At 42.5% G+C, this 23,877-nt stretch overlaps 1 protein-coding gene across 1 annotated transcript in view; it reads right to left on the reverse strand.

The window, feature by feature from the left end:
- The window catches only part of Nfkb1 (nuclear factor kappa B subunit 1), a 117,119-nt gene that overhangs the window by 29,144 nt on the left and 64,098 nt on the right, over positions 1 to 23,877 (reverse strand). Inside the window, exons 7-12 of the mRNA XM_076575033.1 lie at positions 22,008 to 22,156; positions 11,296 to 11,459; positions 7,596 to 7,754; positions 6,236 to 6,340; positions 3,066 to 3,157; positions 1,567 to 1,705 (exon numbers count right to left, since the gene is read on the reverse strand). Of these exons, the coding sequence (XP_076431148.1) occupies positions 1,567 to 1,705; positions 3,066 to 3,157; positions 6,236 to 6,340; positions 7,596 to 7,754; positions 11,296 to 11,459; positions 22,008 to 22,156 (808 nt within the window). The remainder of the gene's footprint in view (positions 1 to 1,566; positions 1,706 to 3,065; positions 3,158 to 6,235; positions 6,341 to 7,595; positions 7,755 to 11,295; positions 11,460 to 22,007; positions 22,157 to 23,877) is intronic.

The raw sequence follows: 23,877 nt of genomic DNA on the forward strand, positions 1-23,877 counted from the left end.
GGTCCTTTGTGTAGCCTCCAAGTTTATGGATCTCCTCTCAGAACCATGGATTTCAAAAAAAAAAAAACAAAAAACAAAAAACCTGAAAACAGAGGTACAAAGAGGCTGACCAGTGCCATGTGTTCCTGCACTTACATTCTGCGGGGGGATCAGGGAGTCTCCTGATGCTGAGTCTCCACCCACTTGGGTGTGGCCTTTGATTGGCCTCCACCCTGCACCTGAACTGAACCGTTTACAATGAGCTTCTCCTTCACCCTCAGATTTTCCTCCCTTCATGCCCCATCCACTTAACCACACCATCAGTTTCCAGTCTGGAAATGCTAGAACCGTCTGTGACTCTGAGTCTCTCTTCCACTTCCCTTCACCCAAGGCCCAGGTCTCCACAGCGCCACCATGGCAGTGTCTGCTGAGGCTCGCTCCCAGGCTCGGGGACCTTTCTAACCCTCCTGAAGCCCCACTGGATTCTTGCATCATTCTGACTGTGTCATCCCAGACAGTTTTCAGGCAGGCCTAGACCTGGCCTCCCTCCCCTGCCTCAGCCTTCCTCGGTCCATCTCAGCACTCACAGAGATCACTTCTCCAGGACTAACACCAGCTGTCACACCTCTGCCCCTGAGCATTTCTCTATTTGATAAACAGAGGAAGCCCTGACTTCTATTCACCTTCAATAACCTCCCAAGTGGCTTCTCACTGAAGAAGACTTTTTGGAGGCTTCTTTAGACCACGGGCTCCAGGGCTGTCTCCTCAACAATTTCATAGGTTTGTGGATGCTTTGCTTTGAGAACTTACTATAATTGGAGAATTGGGCTTACAGCTCAGTAGTAGGACACCTGCCTAGCTTCTACAAGGCCTGGAATGTGATGCTTAGTATCTCAAAAAAAAAAAAAAAAATCATACTTTGTATTTTAACTATAGTCCACCTTTCCTGATGTGTCCTTGGCGAGGAAAAGTATAGTAACTGTTTCACTTATAGTAACTGTTTCATTTATAGTTCTGCACTGTATGGTGGCTGAGTTTTCTGTTTAACGCTTGAGGTGGTGTTGAGTAGCTGAAAAAACATTTGAGCCTTTCTTTTTCTTTTCCTTTCCCTCCCTCTCTGCATCCCTCCTCCTTCTCTCTCTCTCTCTCTCTCTCTCTCTCTCTCTCTCTCTCTCTCTCTCTCTCTCATTGTTCCTCCCTCCCCTTCTTCCTGTGCACAGGCTGCAGCACCAACGTGGAGGTCAAAGGTCATCTTTTGGTAGTTAGTTCTCTCCTTTCGCCACACAGGTTTTGGGGCTCACACTCAGGTCATCAAGTGCTTTAACCCACTGAGCCATCTTGCCGCTCAACCCCAGATTTTAATATTCAAAGGTTAAGTTGCCAAATGTCTAAATCTCATACAAGTTTGGCAGTAATAACAGCATCATAAGCGACTGGGGCTAATTCCATGATCTCAAGTCATTACCTTCTTGTCTCTAAAAATAAGCACTTCACATCCAGACAGTGGTGTCTAGGAGGCTGTCTGTGTAAAGGAGGTGACCCACTGATCTTTCAGAGCAAGCGCAAGAGTCTAAATAACCCAGTTACCTTTGATTTCAGGGTAGTAGAGGAAGGGTTTCGGTTCACTAGTTTCCAGATCCGATTTCCTCCGAAGCTGAACGAATACGGAAGCTGGCTTTGTGATGTTGACATCCTTATACTTTGGAGTTTTGAAGACAATGGCAAACTGCAGGGTACAAAACCCCAGACACTGGTGAGGGCATCGGTTTTCTAGGGGTGGTGAGCACTAGACACACTCTGAATGTGTACATTCAAACTCCAAGCTCAAATAACGAGTGCCCAAACCCAACACCTGGAGAGAGTCCCAGTCACTATGCTACATTCTTTCTATTTTAAAAATTTGTTTTTTTTGAGATAGAGTTTCTTTTTGTATCCCTGGCTGTCCTGGAACTCACTTGGTAGCCCAGGCTGGCCTCGAACTCACAGAGATCCGCCTGCCTCTGCCTCCCAAGTGCTGGGATTAAAGGCGTGCGCCGCCACAGCACAGCATACATTTTTATTATATTACCCGTGTGAAAGTAAAACACAAAAGTATGCTGTCTAATTATCTCAATTAATGCATCTTAATTATTTCTCTTTCAAATTAGCTTTAGAAGCCCCCAAGATCATTCAGAGCAGCACATGAAGGACTGGGTGTGGGAGCAGATGGAACCGGGGTGCCACTGTCAGCCTGCAGCCAGCGACACCAACAGGGAAGTAACGCTGTGCTGGAGGCGTGTGTCAATTTGGGGTAGTGCTGGGATAGTTAGGCACTGGACACACTTTGGTTCATATTTCTCTATCTTGATATTCATAAGGATCAACATTTCATAAAATGTAGGAGGAATACACTGGCACACACTGATAATTCTTCTTGCCTCCCTAGCTCCTACTCACATACCTCTTCAGTACAGATTCCTAGAGGGATCTGCTGTTATTTTCTCAGGCTTCCTGTGCACATGAACAGTGAATTGTTTTTATATATACTATGTTCTCAATAAATCTTTACAAATCTTAGCATTCTATTTTGAAACACCCCACTGACTAACTAGCCATTTACTGGTTAATATTTGGGCTGTTGATAATTCCTCGAAAACACCATTTCTCAGTCACCCTCAAAGGGTGACAATTAATGAGGTGACTCAGCATCTTCACCCCTGGTCATATAAGCAGCTGGAGACCCTGACTCATCAGGATGAGATCAGCCTCCGCCTTCAGACTCCTCAGCACAGTTCCCTTTTCCCAGGCTTTGCCATAATGGTCAATACTTTAACCATTTTCATGGGAAGAACTGAGGGCCACTGCCTTCATTCACTACCTGAACAACAGTCACCAAATGAGGCACCATGCCAGGCTCTCAGAGCCAGCAGCACCCTGCCCAAAGCTCTATGTTAGGGTACTTCTCTGGAAGAGCCATAAAAATAGCATTGCTGTATGGATGTTAAAGAGACTAACTTGGTTTCTTTTCCAGTATGTGGAACTGAACACTGAATTCCACCACGGCAGAACGTGTACTAAAATAAAACCTGCAGTAACAACCCACCTACCTGTCTATGGACATCCGTGGGGGAAAAGTCTCCAAATCCTTCCCAAACTCCACCATTTTCTTCCTCTTCATAGAACCGAATCTGGATGTCATCTGCAAATGGTTACATTCAGGCACGTGACTGCAATGGCTGTAATAACGCTGATGAGCATGCTAGCAAATGCAGCTAGCACATCACTCTACCTCATGTAAATATAAATGCTTTGAAAAGAATTCGTAGCAGGAGATTTGCACCATTTAAAGTTTTCACAGGTCGCTGACTCTTTACACATTATTTACTCCAGGAATGGGATCTACTACTTACTCATAGTAGCAGAGTATTAGATTTACCCAATCCCTTATGCTTTGTCTTAGTCAACACGTGAACTTCCCACTTCTCCACCCTTAAACTGGTTTACTTCTGGGAAACTTGAAGTATGGAAGAATATCAGAATCTCTGGGTGTGACTCAACCTAGTATGGAGATGTACACTGTAACACTTGACATAAATGAAGCTTCCCACATGGCAGATGCTGTCCTAAGTGCTTTAGGCATAAATATTAACTCATTTAGTCCTCCAACCAGTCCTGTGATAAAGGTATACTAATGCTGTCCTCATCTGGGGTCTATTGGTGTGTGCACATGCGTGAGAGTACACATGTATACTCCAAGCACACCCAGGGCTCAGAGGATAACTTATGGAGGGTGGTACTCTCCTTCCACCTGGATCCTGTGGATTGAACACAGGTCATCAGGCTTGACAGCAAGTGCCTTTACTTTTGGGCCATCCTGTCAGCCCCAGACTGTGTCTTAAGTTATCCACTGCTGAAGAGCTAGTAAACGAAGGAATCGGGATGTAGGCATCATAGATGCAAAGTCCCAGCTCTTACACGCTTTGCTGAACTACCTCCACACACTACTTCCTTACTCCCTATTAGGCAGTTGGTTTAAATACAGTGATGGCCATGTCTTCTTGTAATGAAACTAGGATTTTTTTTTCCCACTCTAGTTCTGCAGAACTATGACATATAATTCAGGCTGGCATCTCCTTGACTTTACTTCTCAGTTCATATGAAGGACCACTCTACTGACTAGTGAAAGTTGATATTTCTATTTTAATATAATTTTAGATATATTAGGATTGAATAAATCATTTCATTGTTTTCTGGTCCAATCCTTTGCTTTTGTATAGGTCTATCCCAGGCTTAGTAGAACAGGATACTTGTCATTTTTATACTCTGTCTCCCTTCATCTCACCTCCAACCCTTTTGATTTTACTTATGTATGTGATGGGGAAATGCTGTATTATGATACTTAACATTCAATTTATGATGTTTTGATTTTCGTTGCACTGTGTGGAGGAAACTCTAAGTCACTATTTTAGCTGACCATTTTAACAGCTCTTCTCAGTCTTCTGTCCTTTGGAGGCACTTCTGCATAACCACCAACAGATGCTTTGCAGAGGAGGCCATGAGCCTCTGTGGCCCAGCCACCTCCTTTAGGCACAGGGATCTAATGCACTGATACCTCAGAGTCAGGACCATGATTTGGTGACAAGTTATGTTTCACCTTCTGGTGGCATCTTTTGTTAGGAAGTCTTCCAGTTCTGGGGAGGGAATGAGGAGGTCCAGAACATTCAGGTTTGGGGCCAGCTTCACATTCTGGAGATAGCCTCCTGCCAAAAAGGTCTGGCCTTGGGAATATCATACCATGTCTCTCCAAGGTGTGGTTTATCATTTCTAGTTGTTTCTCCCAGGGCAAGGTCTGCAGAACAGGGATTGGCACCCAAGGGTGGGTTCTGAGCCCACCTTCTTAACCAGGTCACACACTTGCTAGCACAGGTCCCCAGGCCTTAGGGTACCCCCATCCCCAGGTTCATTATGGACAGTGTGAGAACACTGTGTGGTCAAGTCACTGTGGGCAGTGGTGACGCATGCCTTTAATCTCAGCACTTGGGAGGCAGAAGCAGACAGATTTCTGTGAGTTTAAGGCCAGCCTTGTCTACAGAGCTAATTCCAGGACAGCTAGGGCTGTTACTCAGAGAAACTCTGTCTCAAAAAACCAAAAAAGAAAAAAAAAAAAAGAAATAGTCTTCTAAGGCCTCTGATTTTGAAACATATCAGTGTAATGATAAATATTAATAATTAAATACAAATAATTTTGCCCATGGTACATATAGCCAGGGTCTAGAAATGAGTATGACTTTGGTTCAGTGGGTTGGGTGTAGATTGATACCAGTCATGCTGGAATTAGTTTTATGTCAACTTGACACAAGCCAGAGTCATTTGGGAAGAGGGAACTTCAAATGAGAAAAATGTCCCCACCAGACTAGCCTGTGGTGCCTTTTGTTTTTGACTGATAATGTGGGAAGGCCCAGCTCACTGTGGGCGGTGTCACCCCTGGGCAGGTGGTCTGGGTGTTAAAGCAGGCAGAGCGAGCCATGAGGACCAAGCCAGTAGGCAGCGCTCCTCCAGAGCCTCTGCATCAGATCCGGCCTCCAGGCTCCTCCTCTGAGTTCTGCCTTATCATCCCTGGATGATGGACTATACGCTAAGAGCTAAACCAAACCCTCTCCTCCCCAAGTTGGCTTTGATCATGACATGATAATTTTCCCAGCAACAGAAACCATAAGATACCAGTCTAGGCAAAGATGTTTAAAAATAAAGACTACTTATTTATAATTTTATTTAAAATGAGGTTTGGGAAAGTAACGACTCCTTCAGCTTTTACTAATTCCCAATCTTGCTTTATCTAGTGAGAGCAAACATGAAGGACTTCTCAAAGTGCAAACGGAGGGAAGTGCTGAGGACCCTGTATGCGTTATCCTCCTCTTTCCCACCGGGCATCACAGTGACACGTGGAAGAGACCGAGGAGGCTCTCTCCACATCACAACACGGCTCAGAGAAAAGAGCAGGCTCTGTAATTTCATGTTATGTAAAACTCAGATAATAACTGTGACTTAGTTTAATTGCGTGCGGGAAACAAAGTTTATTAAGTATCATCATGCTGAACAGCTCTATGTACGATCTCTGTCCTTTTACCTCTGTGACAAATGGAAACAACACAGTGTACACTTGGAAATGTTTCTGAGAGGTCCCACAGCGAAAAGAACACTCCTGGTCCACCGTGAGCAGCTTACAGATGACTCTGACAGTTGTATTTCACATCTGGAGATGGAAGTGTACACGTACCTTTCTGAACCTTGTCGCAGAGAAGGTAAATTTCTTCTCCTCCAGTTACACATCCTGCTGTCCTGTCCATTCTTACGATTTTCAGGTTGGATGCGTTGGGGGCCTCTGTTCAGAGGGAGAAAACAAGGCACACCCTAGTTCAGCCCTGGTTTCACGAAGTTTGATGGATGAGCTCACTCCTACACGTTTACAGACACAAACAGAGCAAGAGTAGCTGCCCATGTCCTTGGAGCCCTTCTTGGCCTGGGCCACTCATTCTCCCCAAAACAGGTGAGGCAGAAAGGAGCAGATGAGGAACAGATAGTGGTATTTGCTTTTCTGGATGATGGTATCTGGTTTCCCCTAACACACAGGCTGATATGGAAGCAAGCTTTCCTGATGTTTCCAGAATTACCAGGTCAGTGGCTTGTTTCATGCTAATTTTATGCCATTTATAAAAGTCCTAAAATTTTTAAGAAAAGTACGATTCTTAAGCTACTTTTTTTAAAAAAAATTCTACCAAGGAAAATGAAGATGTTCTATTTCCTTTCCCCAAACTAAATTAGCATTCTGTGTGGTTTGGGGTAAAGCTGCCTGTACTAGCAAGTATTATGAAGCTTCCCCTTTAAAAACTCCAGCAGCTGCATTTTAAGGTTCTCTGTTGAGTAAGAATCTTTTTCATTTGATAAACTTCTCACTTCCTGTTACACTTGTTTAAATTAGACAAATCAACTAACTAGCTGATGCATGTGGAACATGGGCTTTCCTAGCACATCATATTCCATAACCTTTCAACGAGACTACTGTACTTGCAGGGTCCCTGAAGCAACTGTTTATCAAGCCCAGTGCATGTCAAACAACAGAGTTACACAGTAAATGCTAATGGCTACTGAAAGCCCTCTACAGTCTAGTATCTACAGACCGAAAGACAATGTTGACGTACTATTTCTTCAGTTACCTCGGCATTCCTGTCTTAATGAATGTACTACCAAGTGGGGATAAGGACAGATAAAAATAATAATTGTCTTTTATTAGTTTCCCTTTAGAGCTGCCAGGGCAGATAATAAGGCCATCTTAAAGAGCACCAGCAAGTTACCCTACAATCAAGTGTTCAGAAGTAAGAAACTGGTGTTACATGTGAAGAATATAATGCACTTTCTGAAGGAGGAGCACTCTGTTGGTGGTATGGCTTAAGATGCTTAAATGGACACCAACCCTCTACCTTAGACTGCAACAGTCACACTCCACAAACAATAGACTAGAGCTCAAGGTGACTGAGTCACTGTCTGCAGGCCTCGGCTCTTTTGTAAGTGCCGAGGTAGGGCTGGTGTCTGATCTCGATGCTGGATGAAGAGACCCTGCCTCAGGAATGAGTACTCACTGCTGTCATAGATGGCATCTGATACCACGGGCTCCAGTCTCCGGGTGAAGCTGCCCGTGCTGTCGGGAAGAAAGGCTGTGAACATGAGGCGTACCACACTCAGGTCCATCTCCTTCGTCTGCTGCACAGCCGCCTGGCGGATGATCTCCTTCTCCCTGTCTAGGGTCACATAGTACAGTTTGCTCATGCCAGGGCAGGTGGGAGTGTGAACATTTAACATGGCATATTTTCAGAAGCCCAAACAAAGAACATCTTAAAGACCAATTCTTTTCCTCTAGAAATACTTCCTTAAAAGTTTTTATTGGCATATACTCTGTACGTAGTGACAGGTTTATAAAAGTATCTCCCCCTCAACAGACCAAGCCCTCTGCCAATACTCAGTCCCACAGCCTCCTTGCCCCTCTCCCTCATGCCCACTAGTTCCCTTTCTACCAACAGAATACCCTTCTCTTACTTTCATGTCCTACTCATGTATGTGCAAATAATCTTATGTATTTATATAAAATCTAGGATCTAGAGATGAGAGAGACAGCACGTGATGTTTGTAGTCTGGCTTATGCAACTTCCAGTTGCATACATTGCCCTGTAAATGATGTTTCTTTTTTTTAAAATGGCTGACTAAAACTCCATTATGCATATATATCATACTTTCTTTATCCATCATCTGTTGATGGAGAGCGAGGTTGATTCTTTAACTTGACTCATGATTACGGCTGCAATAAACACGTACGTGTAATAAATGTCTGTGTAGTATGTTGACTTAGAGTTTTGCAAGTATACACAGGAGTGTACAGCTGTGTCATATGGTAGTTCTACTTTTACTTTATTTTTGAGGACTTTCCATGTTGATTTTCTTATTATTTATTTATCTCTGTGCATTTGTTGGCCACAGTGCATGTGTGTAGGTCAGAGGGCAAGCTGAGGAAGGTGGCCCTCTTCTTCCACCATGTGGCCCTGGGGACTGAATTCAGGCCAGCAGACTTGGTGAAAATTGCCTGCTGAATCATCTGCAATATCCAGCTGAGAGTGGCCTTGCACTGCAGATCCTCCTGATGCTGTCTCCCAACTGCGGGGATTATGTGCTGCCCTGTCTGTTTTTCTGTGGTGCTGGGACTCAAACCCAGAACTTCCTGTATACTAGGCAAGCACTATGACGCCTGCACTGTATGCCGAGCGCCTGCTGTTTGTTTTCTTAATGACTGCCATTCTAATTAAGGTGAGATGGAATCTCCGAGCAATATTAGTGGCTAGCAGCATAACCACGTCTGTTGGCTGCTTGTACTTCATCATTTGAGAACTCTCTCCTTGTCCCTTAGCCCATTTATTGCCTGGATTGTTTGGTTTCCTAGAATTTAATTTTTTGAGGTTTTGATATAACTAGATATTAATATGTCAGATACATAGCTAGCAAAAATTCTTTCCCATATTGAAGGTTGTCTCTTCACTCAGCTATTTCCTTTGCTGTACAGAAGCTTTTTAATTTCATTTGTTAGTTGTTGGTTTTATTTCCTGAGTGGCTGGAGCCCGTTTCAGAAAGTCCTTGCCTATGCCTGTCTCCTGGAGCATTTTCTGTGTGTGCCCCCTTAACAGTTTCAGACCATTAACTTTTACGCTGAGACCTCTGATCTGTGTTGAACTGACTTTGTCCAGGATGAGATGGGGATCCCGTTTCCTCCTTTCTATGTGGCTATCTGCTTTCCCTGGCGTCACCTGTTGAACAGGCTGTCTTTTCTCTAATGCATGTTTTGGCATCTTCTCAAGGATCAGGTGGCTATAGTTATGTTTATTTCTCAATTTTCTGTTCCACTGATTTATACGTCTGTTTTGATGCCAGTTCCATGCTGGTTTTGTTACCATGGCTCTACAGTGTAACCTGGAATCAGCAATTGTGACACCTCTAACAATACTCTTTACTATCCTACGGCTTTGGCTATCTGAGGTCTTTTGTGCTTCTATATGAATTTTAGGATAGTTTTTCTCATTTCCATGAAGAACACCATTGAGATTTTGATGTGGAGTGCATTCACTCTATAGACCACTCTTGGTAATACTTTTGTGATTTAACTATGTTGACTCAGGAGCATGGGAGGTGTTCCCATCATCTATTATCATCTGTTTATTTCTTCAGTGTCTTAGAATTTCCATTGTAAAGGCCTTTTCACATGGTTAGTTATCGGCAGGAATCTGATTTACTTATTTTGAAGCTATTGTGAATGGCTGTCACTAGACTTGGTTGTTACCTCTGCTGAGCTCTTTCTCAGCGTGTTCACTATTGGTATAGAGGAAAGCCACTGAGTTTTGTATGCTGATTCTGTACTTGATACTTTCTCAGACCTCAGGCTTCCTAGTGAGGTCTCTTGTGGATGGGATTATACTGTCTGCAAATAGAGATATTTTGACCTCCTCCTTTCCTATTTGTATCCTTTTATTTCATTCTCCTGTCTTACTGCTTTGGCTAAGATTTCAAGCACTATGTTGAGTAAGAGTGGAGAAAGGCACACCTTGTCTTATTCCTGCTTTCAAAGGAAATATGTTGTTTCCCCTGTTGGCTTTGTCTATTGTATATAGCCTTTAGCATCTTGAGGTATAGTTCTCTTATTTCTAATTGTTTTTAGATCATAAAAAGATGCTATACTTTGTCCAAAGCTTTCTGTATCTATTTAGATGACATGTAATTTCTGTTCTCAAGTCTATTTATGCCTTACATTTATTGGTTTTCATATGCTGACCCATTCTTTATTCTAAGAATGAAACCAACTTGATCATGTTCAATAATCTCTTTAATGTGTTGATGAATTGGGTTTGTATCATTTTATTGAGAACTTATAAATCCATGTTCATCAGTGATACTGACTTATTCTTTTCTCTTTTTTCTGTTGTTCTTTTATCTGGTTTTGGTATAAAGATAATACTGGCTTCAGACGATAAATTCAGTAATGTTCCTTCCCTTTCTATTTTATGGAACAGTTTAAGGATAATTTGTGTTGACTCTTCTTCAAAGATCTGGTAGAATTCAGCCGTGATTCCATTTGGGACTGGGACTTTTTTAGCTGGGAGACATTTTATTACTGCTTCAATTTCATCACTTGTTTTAGGTCTGTTTAAGTTGTTTATATCTTCTTAGTTTAATACTGGCAGGCCAAATGTATCTGAATTTATCAATTTCTGTAAGATTTTCTAATTTATTGGAATATATACTTTCAAAGACTGCCCTAATGATCCTTTGAATTTCACTGGTATCTCTGGTAATGTTTTCCTGATTTTTATCTTTAATTGAATAATTTTGGTCTTGTCTTGGGTACTTCAGCCTGAAATTCTTCCAACTGCTAGTAAAATTTTACATAACAGCCCCACTAAATTGTGTAAAATTAAAGTCATCAACGGGAACCCGCATGTTCTCTGGATTATTGTAACAGCTGTCTTCTGCCATCCTCTCCCTATCTACCTTTCTACCTTGGTTAAGAGTTTAAAGCACATGTAGTATGTGAAAATAGAATGAAATATTCCTACTATACGCCACTGTGCACTGAGAAGGGGGAAATACTTGTGTAAAGGTTTTATGCATGAGGGAGGTGTCCAGTGCAGAAAGGAACGACTCAATCGCACTAGCTCCTTCCCCCCAGGGACTGCCACACTGATGGACACAGTTGTCCTCTTGTGACACAGAAGGCCTTAAGTAAGGCTGGGCAAGGGTGCTCACCTGTGAGCTGCCGGTCTCCTCCACCCTCGGCTTGTAGGTAGGCAAGCTCAGAATGCACCAAGAGTCCAGGATTATAGCCCCTTATACACGCCTCTGTCATCCGCGCTTCCAGTGTTTCAAATACCTTTTTCTTAGTTACATGAAGTATTCCCAGGTTGGCAAAGCTGGAGAAATGCAGTAAGGGTAGCAGCAAAAAGAACCAAAAGTGAGAGGAGAGTGGGCTTCAGCTCAGTAAAGGGCATTGTGAAATAATACACAAGCACTCAGGTCTTACACAAGCCTGAGCTGGATGAACATCAGAACTTGGGATTGTTATATACGAGGGTCACGTATGGTATTCAGTGTCTAACACACAACAGTGCTGGCAGGGTGGGGTGGGGCGCACAATGTACGCAGCTCCTTAACATTCCACAGAGAGCTGAGAACCAGACTTACCACGTGAGTCCTGCCAGGTTAAACTGGGTTACTAAATGAGTTAGCTGGTGGTGAACTCGAAGCACCTATTGGATGTCAAATCACAAGTCACTGTGCTGTGGGGTACACTTGTATATATGTTTTACTAAAGAAGTTTCATGTGGCTTCCTTTTAGGGTATTTTCTATGAGGACTGTATAAAAAGGATTATAACTCATAAACACATATTAATGTTTAGATAGGAAGAGTGTTATATGTAGAGGGATTTATGCTTCTTTGGGATCTTCTTTGGGTTTCTGGATGTGATGTGATGTCTCCCTGGAATCCCATTTCCTTGTAGCTTATCTATGACCCTAGAGCCACTAATCACCACCAAAACTGTCTTCTAAATCTTTGTGGCCTTCAGCCTGAAATTATGCACATAGTCAGTGTTGGAGAACTTTTTATCTCCTGAATGCTGCATGTCTACAATAGAGCAAATGTCTTAAATGGAATATAGCAACTGAGAAGATCTTAGAAAAAGTGTGTAAAATGCTCTCATCATCCATTTTTAAGAATATGAAATGAGTGTATTCAATAACTGTAATATGGCAAAGAAGCCAACCCACACTTTAGTGAAGACACTCTAATTCAACAAGTGACAACGTGCGTTGTCAGTAGTGCGGAACAGTGGTCAAGGTGTTTCTGTCAGTAGATTACCTCTGCTCTCACATAATGCACATGCTGTTATGATGACAGACAGCAAACACGTTCATTTCACAGTGTACCTCAGAGAGAAATACATGTAATCAAGAAAAAGAAGACAGGAATGGGGGGAAGGTGAGATGGTAGGAGAGAACCCTAGACAGGACCCTGGAAAGGTCACAGCTCAGCCAGGACTGAGGGAGGTAAGAGGAAGAGGTGGATTTTGGATGAGGCATATCTCAGCTGCAGAAAGAGTGTGGTGAAGACCCCAAGGCTCCACTCTGGAGTTATCATCTCAGCTGCGGAAAGAGTGTGGTGAAGACCCCAAGGCTCCACTCTGGAGTTATCATCTCAGCTTCGGAAAGAGTGTGGTGAAGACCCCAAGGCTCCACTCTGGAGTTATCATCTCAGCTGCGGAAAGAGTGTGGTGAAGACCCCAAGGCTCCACTCTGGTGCTTTCAGCAGGGGCAGAGAGGCAGCATGTGGGCTGAGGGAAAGGAGCAGACTCAGAGGTGACAGACAAGTTCCAAGGGAAAAGTGCAGGGCCCAGGTCTCTCACAGCATAGAGATGTTTGGAAGGACTTTTACTCTGACAGGAAAATAAGTATCAATAGAAGAAAAAGATATGGGCCAGTGAGACGGCCAAGTTAGTAAGGACGCTTGCTGCCAAGCTAGATGACATGAGCTCAGTCCCTAGAATTGATACGGTAGGAGGATGGAAGCTACTCTACAAGTTGTCTTCTGTCTTCTGACACTGTCAGACAGACAGACAGACAGACACACATACACACACACACACACACACACACACACACACACACACGCAGCCTCCCCCATGACAAACACACAGAAACAGACAGGCAGAAACACACATGAACGCATATGCTAAATATAACACAAAATTCCAATAAAAGAGATATGACAACTCGTCCACACAAATAAGAACAAGCTGCTGTGCAAAGGTCATATAAACTAGAGAAACACAAGAGAAGTGAAGACAGAATGAACAGACACAGCAGCCCAGATGTGGAGTGAGTTACACGGACATTCAGAGAAGCAAATGTGCCAGATTTACATAGCTCCTTCAGGACAGAGATCTCCAGCTCTAGCAGAGAGGCGGACATGTGAGTGCTCAGTGAATGCTTGCTGAGTACAGGACCTGCTGATGTGCTTGGAGGTCCAGGCAGGCCTCCCAGAGCAACAGCTCTCGTGTCTGCTCTTTTGGGTCTCCTTCTTTGCAGACCATCCCCCCACTAGGAGGACAGGATCATCTGGCAACATCAGTGAGCAGCACCTCAGCTGCACTTCACATTCTCTCCACAGTGCATTCCTACGTGAACCTGACTGCACATCTGGAGAAGGCATCATCCTTCTTTATCATGTCAACCATGACGGAAGGAGCTACCCCAGTAAGGACTACACAAGTCAGTGTACTGCCATAGTCCACAGTGGAGTAATACAGAGCTAGATGGACCCTCAGGCTTTGGGGAACAGGTGACATGGAACAGTGATCCTTAAGAAAAGAGAGATAAATAAAGTGACTCTTACAATTCCCTGGCTTAATAAGCAGGCTGCAGGATGGGAAGCCCAGTGTTCTGCAGGACTTGAGGTAAATAGAGACTAGGATTTATGCAGCCAGAGCTCCAGGCACACCTTTGGCTGACCATTGATGTTTGTGAGAAAGCCCTGTAAGGCTGGAGAGAGCTACTGTTCTCGTAGACCCACAGGGCTGGACCCGTTCAAGAAGCCTCAAAATACACACAGCATCAGACTGAATATTCAGAGGGTACTTCCTTAGTAATGGTGCCAACACAACCCTAGTCTGGGGGGTGCAGAGAACAGGAGGATGGAGAGGAGGGTCACAGACAGAAAAGCAGTGGACAGAAAATTTAACAGTTGGAAAGTTTTAAGATTTAATAAAAATGGAATCCTAAGAAGCTAAAGTTTATGGAGAAAACTACACTTAAGTCCTTCAAAACCCTCTTCACTGCTTACAACTATGGGTGAAGAGAAGTCAGAAACAGTACTAGGAACATTTCAAACAGCCACCTGGGCAAGATGTAGAGGGGAGCTCCTGTTGGAAACAGGTCAAGTCCTCAGACAGTGAATCAACCTAAAACCAGGACATGAAAGAACACATTCTCAACTCAGAATCCTCTGCTTTTCAAAAACCACCTTTGAACAGCGAAGATGAAGAGAAGACTTTTCAGACACAAGAACGAAATGAGCTCATCAGCCTCAGATCAGCAATACGAGGAAAGTTAAAGGAAGTGATACAGGCAGAAGACAGGACCAGATAGAGATCCTGACCCGCAAACCAGGACGAGGATTCTGATGTGTGAAAATACAAGTTCAAGTCCCCTAGTTTATGCAATTTACTTAAAAATTATTTTCCTGTCTAGGGTGAACAAACCAACCCCACAAAACAAATATATTGTGGAACTGATAAAGCATGTGGTTGTAAAATATATGACAAGACAGTACAAGGCCCGGAGCAGGAAGGGAAAGCATGCTGCCCTTAGGTTCACATCCATACAACACATAAAATCCTACACACAGTGAGACCATGCTAAGTATGTTATTGTCAGCCAAGGTGGCCTTTGGAGCAAACGACACTACCAAGGATGAAAGGAGACTATTTCTTCAAATACATCAACTCACCAAGAGAGAGTAAGAATCCTAAATATTTATGCACCTGATACAGAAAGCTCCACATTATGGGAGGTAAAAATCTTACAACAACGAAAGGAAAATAGACATATCTATAAATGTATCAGTGATTTCAGCATTCCTCTCTTAGTAACTGCTATAACTAACAGACAAAAAGCCATAAGGACATAAGGCTAGGATAACACTCAAACATCTGGACCCAACTGACATTTACAGACCATCTACTCTACTAGACAAGAGTGAATATGCTTTTAGAGTAACAGTGGTTGTTATCTTAGCCATAAAACAGGCATCAGTAAATTTAAAATGACACAAATTATAATGGAATTAGATATTCATAGTCAAAAGATATCCAAATAAGAATGTATCTAATAAAGTTTGGAAATGAAATAACTAGTTGTTGATTCTGGTTTAGGGCATAATAGTAGCTCATTCTGACTTCAAAAATGCTTGAAAAAATTTGCAATAAAATGTCAAAGAAAATGAGAGTAGATTTTGTTAGTCTTATAAATATGGGCACATAAGGAATATACAACGCTTTAGCCACTTTAGAAAACGACGTGGCACTTTCTTGTAAATGTCGCTCTAGGAGCCTGTGTCCTTGTCATTCTGTTCCTCAGTGTTTACCCAAGAGAAATGAAAACTTCTGCTCACATACAAAGCACCTCATGTCCTTGAACAGATGAATGGATAACCAACTGTAGGCATCAGTACAATGCATTACCACAGAGGAACTGGAAGGAAGCCAGAGCAGACACACGGAGCAACATGGAGGACTTCAGTGCACGATGCTGAGCGAAAGGAGGCAGGCTTTAAAAGGCTTTATGCTGTATGGTTCTATTGCATGCAATTCTGAAAAGGCAAAACTATATTTAAAGAAAACTCATCAGTATTCTCAAGGGCCTCGAGTGGAGGGAAGAGTTGACTACTGAGAAGCATGAGGAGATTCTGGGGTCAGGAACCATTGCATACTTGATGGTAGTGGTCATATGATTCTCAAAATTCACAGAAATAACATTTGAAAGGGTGACTACTGCAGCAATGACATTTTAAAGACAGAAAGGCCACACCCGCTAATAAAAGGGCTGGAACCACAACCTTGCTTCTTACTCTTGTTTTTCTACCATGAGAGTCTTTAGACCAGCAACATCATTATTTTAGAACATACTAAAAATATGGGGGTTTGATCCAAACCTACTGAACAAACAAAGGGTTTTGAACACCGCTTCAGTTAATTCGGAGGAATGCCGAGGCTGGAGAGCCTGGCCTTACCCTGCTCTGTGAAATCAAACTCTCCTAGATGGAGGCTGGCATCAGTCTTACCTAAGTGACCCAGGCTGACTTGACCCTGTAGCCACAATCAACACGAAGCAGTCAGCCCAGCTGTCTTCATCTTCCTCATCATCTCAAGTCCTGATGTGTCTGAATCCCTGACACTGGGTTGGGGCTCACAAGTGGCCCCTCTTTGGCATTTGTTGCTTCAAGACTTACTCCTTGATTTCATAGGATTCAAAAGCAGCTCCCGACTCACAATGCACACTCCAACTTGGAATGGCACACTTCTAACCTAAGTCCACATCTGGCCACTCTGCTCCAGTCAGTGCCTCTCCCGGGGGACAATGTTGAGCCACACGAAATGACCAATCTCAATCAGTCTGGATCTCTAATATAGTAATTGAATGTAGCAGTTCCCCTGAGGGGGACCGAAGGTTCTCCTTTGTGTTTTTACATTTATATAGTCTCTGGAGCAGTGGTCCCCAACCTTCCTAATGCTGCGACCCTTTAATACATTCCTCATTTTGTGGTGACCTCCAACCAGAAAATTATTTGTTTCTACTTCATAACTGTAATTTTGCTACTGATATGAATCCTAATGTAAATATCTGTGTTTTCCAATGGTCTTAGGTGATCCCAAAGGGGTCACAACTCACAGGTTGAGAACTGCTGCTCTAGTGCTTACCAACTGATATAGCTATATAAATTAGTTGTGAAAAAAAAAAAAAAAAAGAAGAACTGTACAACTCTTTTAACCCAGGTTGCCAGGAAACAAACAGGGTGTGGTGGCTGTTGGTGAACGTGGCCTACAAAAAGTAGAAAAGCACAGACATTTTCCACTGAATGAAAAACTTCAAAGAACTAGAATGTTGCCAAAAAAATTAACATTCTAGGTCAAAGTAAAATACCAAATAGGATTATTTATTATCAAGAAAGGTAGTGAAGTTTAGATTAATGAATAGGAAGCTAGAGGACCAGTGAAAGCTAACTAAAATTTTTTTTAAAGAATAACCCTATATTAAAATTATTAAGTCCATAATCAAAACTTAAAAGATGAATGCTTTAACATTGATAAAATAATTTTGAAAAATAGGAACTAAACTCATTGAGAATTCAAACTGAGAATGTGTGAAAGACACTGTAAATAAAGGGGATCCTTCTGGTTTTGATGCATTCAAAGCTATGTGTCTTCTTGGTATCATTTTTACTTGATGTTTTGGACCTGTGCCTTGCTTGTGAATCTATACTCAGTCTAATCTGTATTATTGAAAACAGGTTATCTTCATTCTATTTCTAGTATTGACAAGTCTAAGAAATAACTTTGGCTGCCTTCCTAAATTTCTTGCCTACAAGTCAGAACTAAATAAACTAATCGATGTCATACCATAGAAAGATAGTGGCAAGTTTACTCACGCTATTTTATAGCATTAGCTAATGTTGGCTTGGTCTAGAATGTTACAGACAGAAAGTGCCTGGAGATAGAGTGTGCCTTTCTGATTTTGTAAGGAAAGAAATTCAAGCCTCCAAAGTCATGCAACTTGTCCCCATTTCTTTTGAGCACGGCGACAGAAAGAAAGAAAAAGTAAGATATGGGTCTGATGTTAGAAACTCAGAGACATAGAGATGCATGAATCATGAAGGAAATGGTGTCTTTTGGGAAATATTGTGAGCAGAATTTTCTCAGATAAATAGCAAATGTAGAAGTGAGTATAGACACTCTATGAGACCTTCAATGAGAAAAGCTCGTTATCACTCAGGTGGCATCTCCTTGAAGACATCTCTCAAAGAAGTTTTCTAAAATTAGAAAATCCCATCCAGCTACAACTAACTGAAACCACAGGGAGCAAACTCAGGAATGAGATGCTGAAAATGTCTGCTAAATGAATGAATGAAGAGCACTCTCAACTCCAGAGCCATACACACCCCACTGCACTGCCGGACACTGAAGGACCACCTCACTGCTTACAGCCGCAGAATCTGCTCCCACTACTGCTAGCCTAGGTTCTAGCATAAATACCCATTAGTTCTTTTTATTAGTGCTGCGGCTGGGGATCAACTCAGGGCCTTGTTCACGCTAGGCAGGCCCTCTACCACTGAGCTAGAGACAGCCACTGATAATTTCTTATAAAATCATGAAAGAGTATTAAACCAGTACAGAGACACAACAGTATGCAGACTACATACTGGAAGTTTTATAATAATAAATATTATTAATAGAGAATTCCATGTGCAATTTACTCAAAAACATGCAATGGTAAGATGGGTTAAACAAGACCAAAAGAGGACAAATGCTTTGAAGGAATGGACAATGCTGTGGTACAATCAGCAGAAACACTAACTGATCAATTGTCTGAAACTGACAATAACCCTCCCTGCATTTCACCTTGCTCAGAGGACAGGCGGGAGCTGGAAGGGAACCAAATGTGAAGACCAAGAAGCAGGACAGACAGCCCTTCCAGGAGATGTTGAGACAAGTTACAGTACACAAGATGTACTGTAACTTAAGCTTAATGCTTAAGCTTCTTCCTTTAATTTAGATACTTTCCCCCCAACATCAAAAAGCATCAGATTTTTAGTGACTTAGAGGAAAGCTCCCTCTCTCTAGGTTTTTCACACTTGAACATCTTCACAGTCAAACAAAGAAATGCCCAGGAACATGAAAGCCGTCTGTACCTCCCAAGAACAAGTAACTCAAAACAACGGAATTCAAACTTCATCACAGGTGATTAAGCAATTCCTTTCTTTGCATAAAAAGCTCACATATGCTGGGCTTTTAGCAGACACCACTTAAACTAAGATTAGAAAACTCTGATTGATGTTATACATAATTAAATAAAATTAACAAAAAGTGTGTCGGCAAGCAAGCACAGAGGCCATAGGACAATGGCAGGAAATTTTCCTCAATTACTTCTCCACTTCAATTTTTTGAGGCAGGGTTACTCACTGGACCTAGTGTTCACTAACTGGCTAGACTAGTTGGCTTGTGAGCCCCCAAAATCTGCTTGTCTGTTGTTCCCCGCCACCCTGGCATTGGGGCTTCAGGTGCATCACCACACCTGGCTTTTTTTTTTTTTTTTTTTTTTTTGCAAGGGTAAAGGGTTGGTGAGACAGAGTCTCTCTGTGTAGTCCAGGCTGTTTTGGAATTTGCTTTGTAGACCAGGCTAGCCTCAAACTCAGAGATCCACCTGCCTGTGTCTCCTGAGCACTGAGACTAAAGGTGTGCACCACCATGCCCAGCCTTTTCCTATTTTTATTTTATTTATGTTTTTGGTTTTCTACACCTGACTTTTTATGTGGGTGCTTGTAGTAGAATATTATTTGAACGTGTGTTACTTTTGTTCATGTTGCATTTGTTTAACTCTGTGAAGCTGTGTTACTGTGCCTGTGTAAAACACCTGATGGTCTAATAAAGAACTGGCCAATAGCAAGGCAGGAAAAAGGGAAGGCGGGTCTGGCAGGTAGAGATTATGTATAGAAGGAGAAAACTGGAAGGAGAGATCTAAGATCTAGGAGCCAGAGAAAGGGTGGATGTCAGGGGCCAGCCACCCAGCTACACAACCAGCAAGCCATGGAGGAAGAGTAAGATTTACAGAAGTAAGAGCATGGGAAAAGCCCAGAGGCAAAAGGTAGACAGGTGAATTTAAGGAAAGCTCACTAGAAACTAAGCCAAGCAAAGGCCGGGCATTCATAAGTAAGAATAAACCTCTGTGTGTGTGATTTATTTTGTAGCTGGGTGGTGGGCCCCCCAAAGAGACGACAACAACTGGTGCTGGAGACCTGAACTCAGGTCCCGGAATTTGTACTGCAAAAAACTTAGCCCACGGACCCATCTCCCTAGCCCTCATCTTTTGTTTTTAAAAATTATTTTAATTAACTATTGTGGTGGTTTGAAGGAAAATGGGCCCCAAAGGGAGTGGCACTATTAGCAGGTGTGGCCTTGTTGGAGGAAGGGTGTCACTGTGGGGTGGGCTTTGAGGTCTCACATATGCTCAAACTATGCCCAATGACACAGTTCACTCCTGTTGCCTGCAAGTCAGGATGTAGAACTCTCAGCTCCTTCTCCTGCACCACGTCTGCCTGCATGCTGCCATGTCCCACCATGATGATAACAGACTAAACCTCTGAAACTATAAGCACTCAAATTAAAGTTTCCTTTTATAAAAGTTGCTGTGGTCATGGTGTCTCTTCACAGCAACAGAAACCCTAACTAAGACGACTATTATTTTTATTAAAATTTTTTATTACATTTTACTTGTTTGTGAGTGTGCTGCATGCATAAGCCTTTGTTACATGGGGAAGTCAGAGGATAGTCTGTGGAATTTGGTTCTCTCTGACCACGTGGTTTATAGGAGTTAAATTCAGGTTGTCAGACTTGGTGGAAAGTGCACTTACCTACTGAGTTACTGGATTGGCCCTTATCTTTGGTTTTTTAAGAATCCCCAAAGCAGGAGTTAACTGTTTCTGAGATGACTGAATGCTTACATCAATTTTTACCCTCGGTTAAGTTACTACATTGTCTGCTACTTTAGCATTTCAGGATAATGAAATATAAAACCTTAGCATAATAGATGTCTTTATTTTATGTGTGCCCACATTTGTGTGTGTGAATGCAGATGTGTATGTACTATGGTGTGCATGTAGAGGTCAGAGAACAACTTCTGCTTGAGATGGAGTCTGTCCACTGCACCAGGCAGGCTGGCACATGGGATTCCAGATAGTCTCCTGTCTCTGCCCCCCATTACCCTTCAGGAGCTGGGGTTACTAATCTTCATGCTCTGCAATGGGCTTTTATGTGTGGTCAGGGGATTTGAACCTGGGTCATCAGCCCATAATTATATCTTATTGAGTATTTCTTGATTCTTTTGAAAAGAAATTATTTCTATAAAGTTTCATTCATTAAAAATTGTTTTATTTGACTGACCTTGAATGAATACACTAACTTCTATTTACATTCCAGATCTAATGAATGCTCAAACCAATTTGCATTTCTTGGTTACTCAATCTGCATACTTTTTAAGTAGCACAGAGTTGAAACAATATTTACTTATCTGCTTCATGTCTCAAATGTTCCCACTAGGAATCTATTAAGGGAATCACAAATAGATAAGACTCAGAGCTGGTTGTGGTGGTGCATGTCTCTAAGCCCAGTTTGAACACTTGGGAGGCAGAGAAGGTAGAAGGGTAGTAGTGAGTTCAAGGCCAGCTTAGACCACAGAGTGGAGATCCTGCTCCAAAGAAGTACAAAGCATCTATAAGGTAACCATTTCTGCACAGTTAAGGTGGTGATTTTGTTGTTGTTGTTGTTGTTTTTTTTGTCTTTATTTTTATTTCCAGGAGAAGAAAAATATTTCTGAAAGTAGCACAAAGATATATTGAAAATGCCTCTTAGGTCAAGTGCTTATAATTATAACATCATCCATACTGAACCACCCACCCCTGAGAAGCTACAGATGCAAGCATTATCTTAGGCAGTGCAGGTATCAGGTCACCTCCTTTTCCTTGGGGTTCAAATGAGATCTCACACATTCTCCTGGCTTTCTATGTTTGTGTGTTTTAAGACCCTCTCAGGCCTTGCACAGGTCAGTAATGGAGAAGGGCTTACTGATTTCACATCCATGTGTTTCATGTTCTACTATTTCATCTCCCTCACCACCACATGCCCCCACTTACCCAACCACCATGTCCTTGGGTCCAGCTACCACAGTGCAGATCCCATCCTCACAGTGTTTTCCCACCAGGCTGTGGGCATGCAGGTGGATATTTTTTCCATTTGTGACCAATTGAACAATAACCTTTGCAGGTCCCACATAGTTGCAAATCTATATGAGAAGCACATTTTAAACAGTTAGTATATTTGACCTTATTGTAAAATGGAACCAGTGAGCATAAATACAATATAAAATTTTGCAAATGTATACATACATGACTATAGCTCAACTTAAAAATATATTATGAACACATGACAGGTTGAAAATAAATCAAAATGTTAGTGGGAGTTGTTTTATGTGGTAAGACTATATATCCAGGAAGCAAATCACTTAAACACAGTATGCATCATTAGACTGGACTAACACATGAGTCCTTAAGTAGTCCCTCCTTACTAACTAACATTGTGTTTTTCTTTGCATCCTTGTCACAGTTTTTGGAAACAAAAATTGGGAAAGCTGTGCATGAGAGAATGGATGACTGATGACGTAAGGGAGATGGATACAAGAGTGTATCCCAACTCCTTGCCACGTAATTAGGCCAGGAAGGAAACCGTTCAGGGACTTGGCTCTGAAGGCTGGTTTTAACTATACAAACCCAGGGCTTGGCCCACAGTCACCTAATAGGGGACTCAACTAGTCTTCAATAGTTTCCTCAGCCATGGACTCTGTCACTCACCCTCTACATGTTCAGACCTCTTAAGTTCTTGAAAGAGCACCCTCCCTAACTGAAAAGTCTTAGGTTCACCTCTGGTTATTCAGCTCTTATTTTATATAGTTAAGTTTTCCATATAAGGTTATTTTTTACTTGTGCATCTTTAACATGATGAGAGCAGCAATGAAGAGGAAATAACTGAAGAGACCAGGCATTCTTTCTTGTCTAGTTGACCATGCAGACTTCCACAGCACAGATCCTTTCCCCCAAGAAGACCCAACATGAAAATCGCACCAATACAAGAGCTCGGTGGCATCATTTTCCCCTTCTGAATTCTATTAAGTCAGAAGCTGCCACAAATCCCACCTATTGTTGGAAATGCATGGCATCTCTGGAAGTCCTTCAGACATAAACATGAAGTGCCTGCATCTGCTAATGTAGCTTCTTGTAAAGACACACAGCCTTCCTCAGTCAGCTGACTTCTAATATCACCATCACCTGGGTCCAGACTCCACTGAGGCAGGGCTCTGTAGAACTTTTTCTCAGTATGGATTTCCCCCAATGGCACCTTTGATTGTCAGAGCTGAGATGTTGATTGCTGCTGCTATTATTTCCCAGAGGCTACGGAGAAGAGATACTGTAGCTCTGAACAATGGTCTGCCCTCTAACCAGCTAGGCAGCTGCCCTAGACTCTTCAAAGGCCTCCCTGACTGAGCCCTGATGCAGCATTATAATGGTTTGCTTCTGAATCCACCCAAAAACTCATGAGATGTTTTGGGCCTATCAACTCAATCCAGTTACGGTGTCTAGAAGTGGATCTGTAGGAGGTAAAGTCAAATATGTCATAAGGGCCAGTCCCTCATCCAATGGAGCCGTGACGTACACAAAGAGGAAGAGATACTTATGCCAGGCTGGCCTATCTTGTTATGTAATTTCCTGTCTTGTCCTGGGACTGCAAAGAGTTCCCACCAGATATGGCTGCCCAATCTGAAGCCTCCCAGCCTTCAAACCATGGGCCAAATGCACTTTAACTCTGTGCAAATTGCTTGTCAGCTATGGCAACATGAAACAGACCCAGACATGCTCCTTCCCCAGGGGCAAGGCTATCTGCAGGACTGCCTTCCCACAGCTGTAGAGTAAGCGAACTCAAAGGAAGCTCTGCACTAGCTTTAGCCCTCAC

Source organism: Peromyscus maniculatus, chromosome 6 (assembly GCF_049852395.1).
Source record: "Peromyscus maniculatus bairdii isolate BWxNUB_F1_BW_parent chromosome 6, HU_Pman_BW_mat_3.1, whole genome shotgun sequence".
In the NCBI taxonomy this organism is placed as follows: domain Eukaryota; kingdom Metazoa; phylum Chordata; class Mammalia; order Rodentia; family Cricetidae; genus Peromyscus; species Peromyscus maniculatus.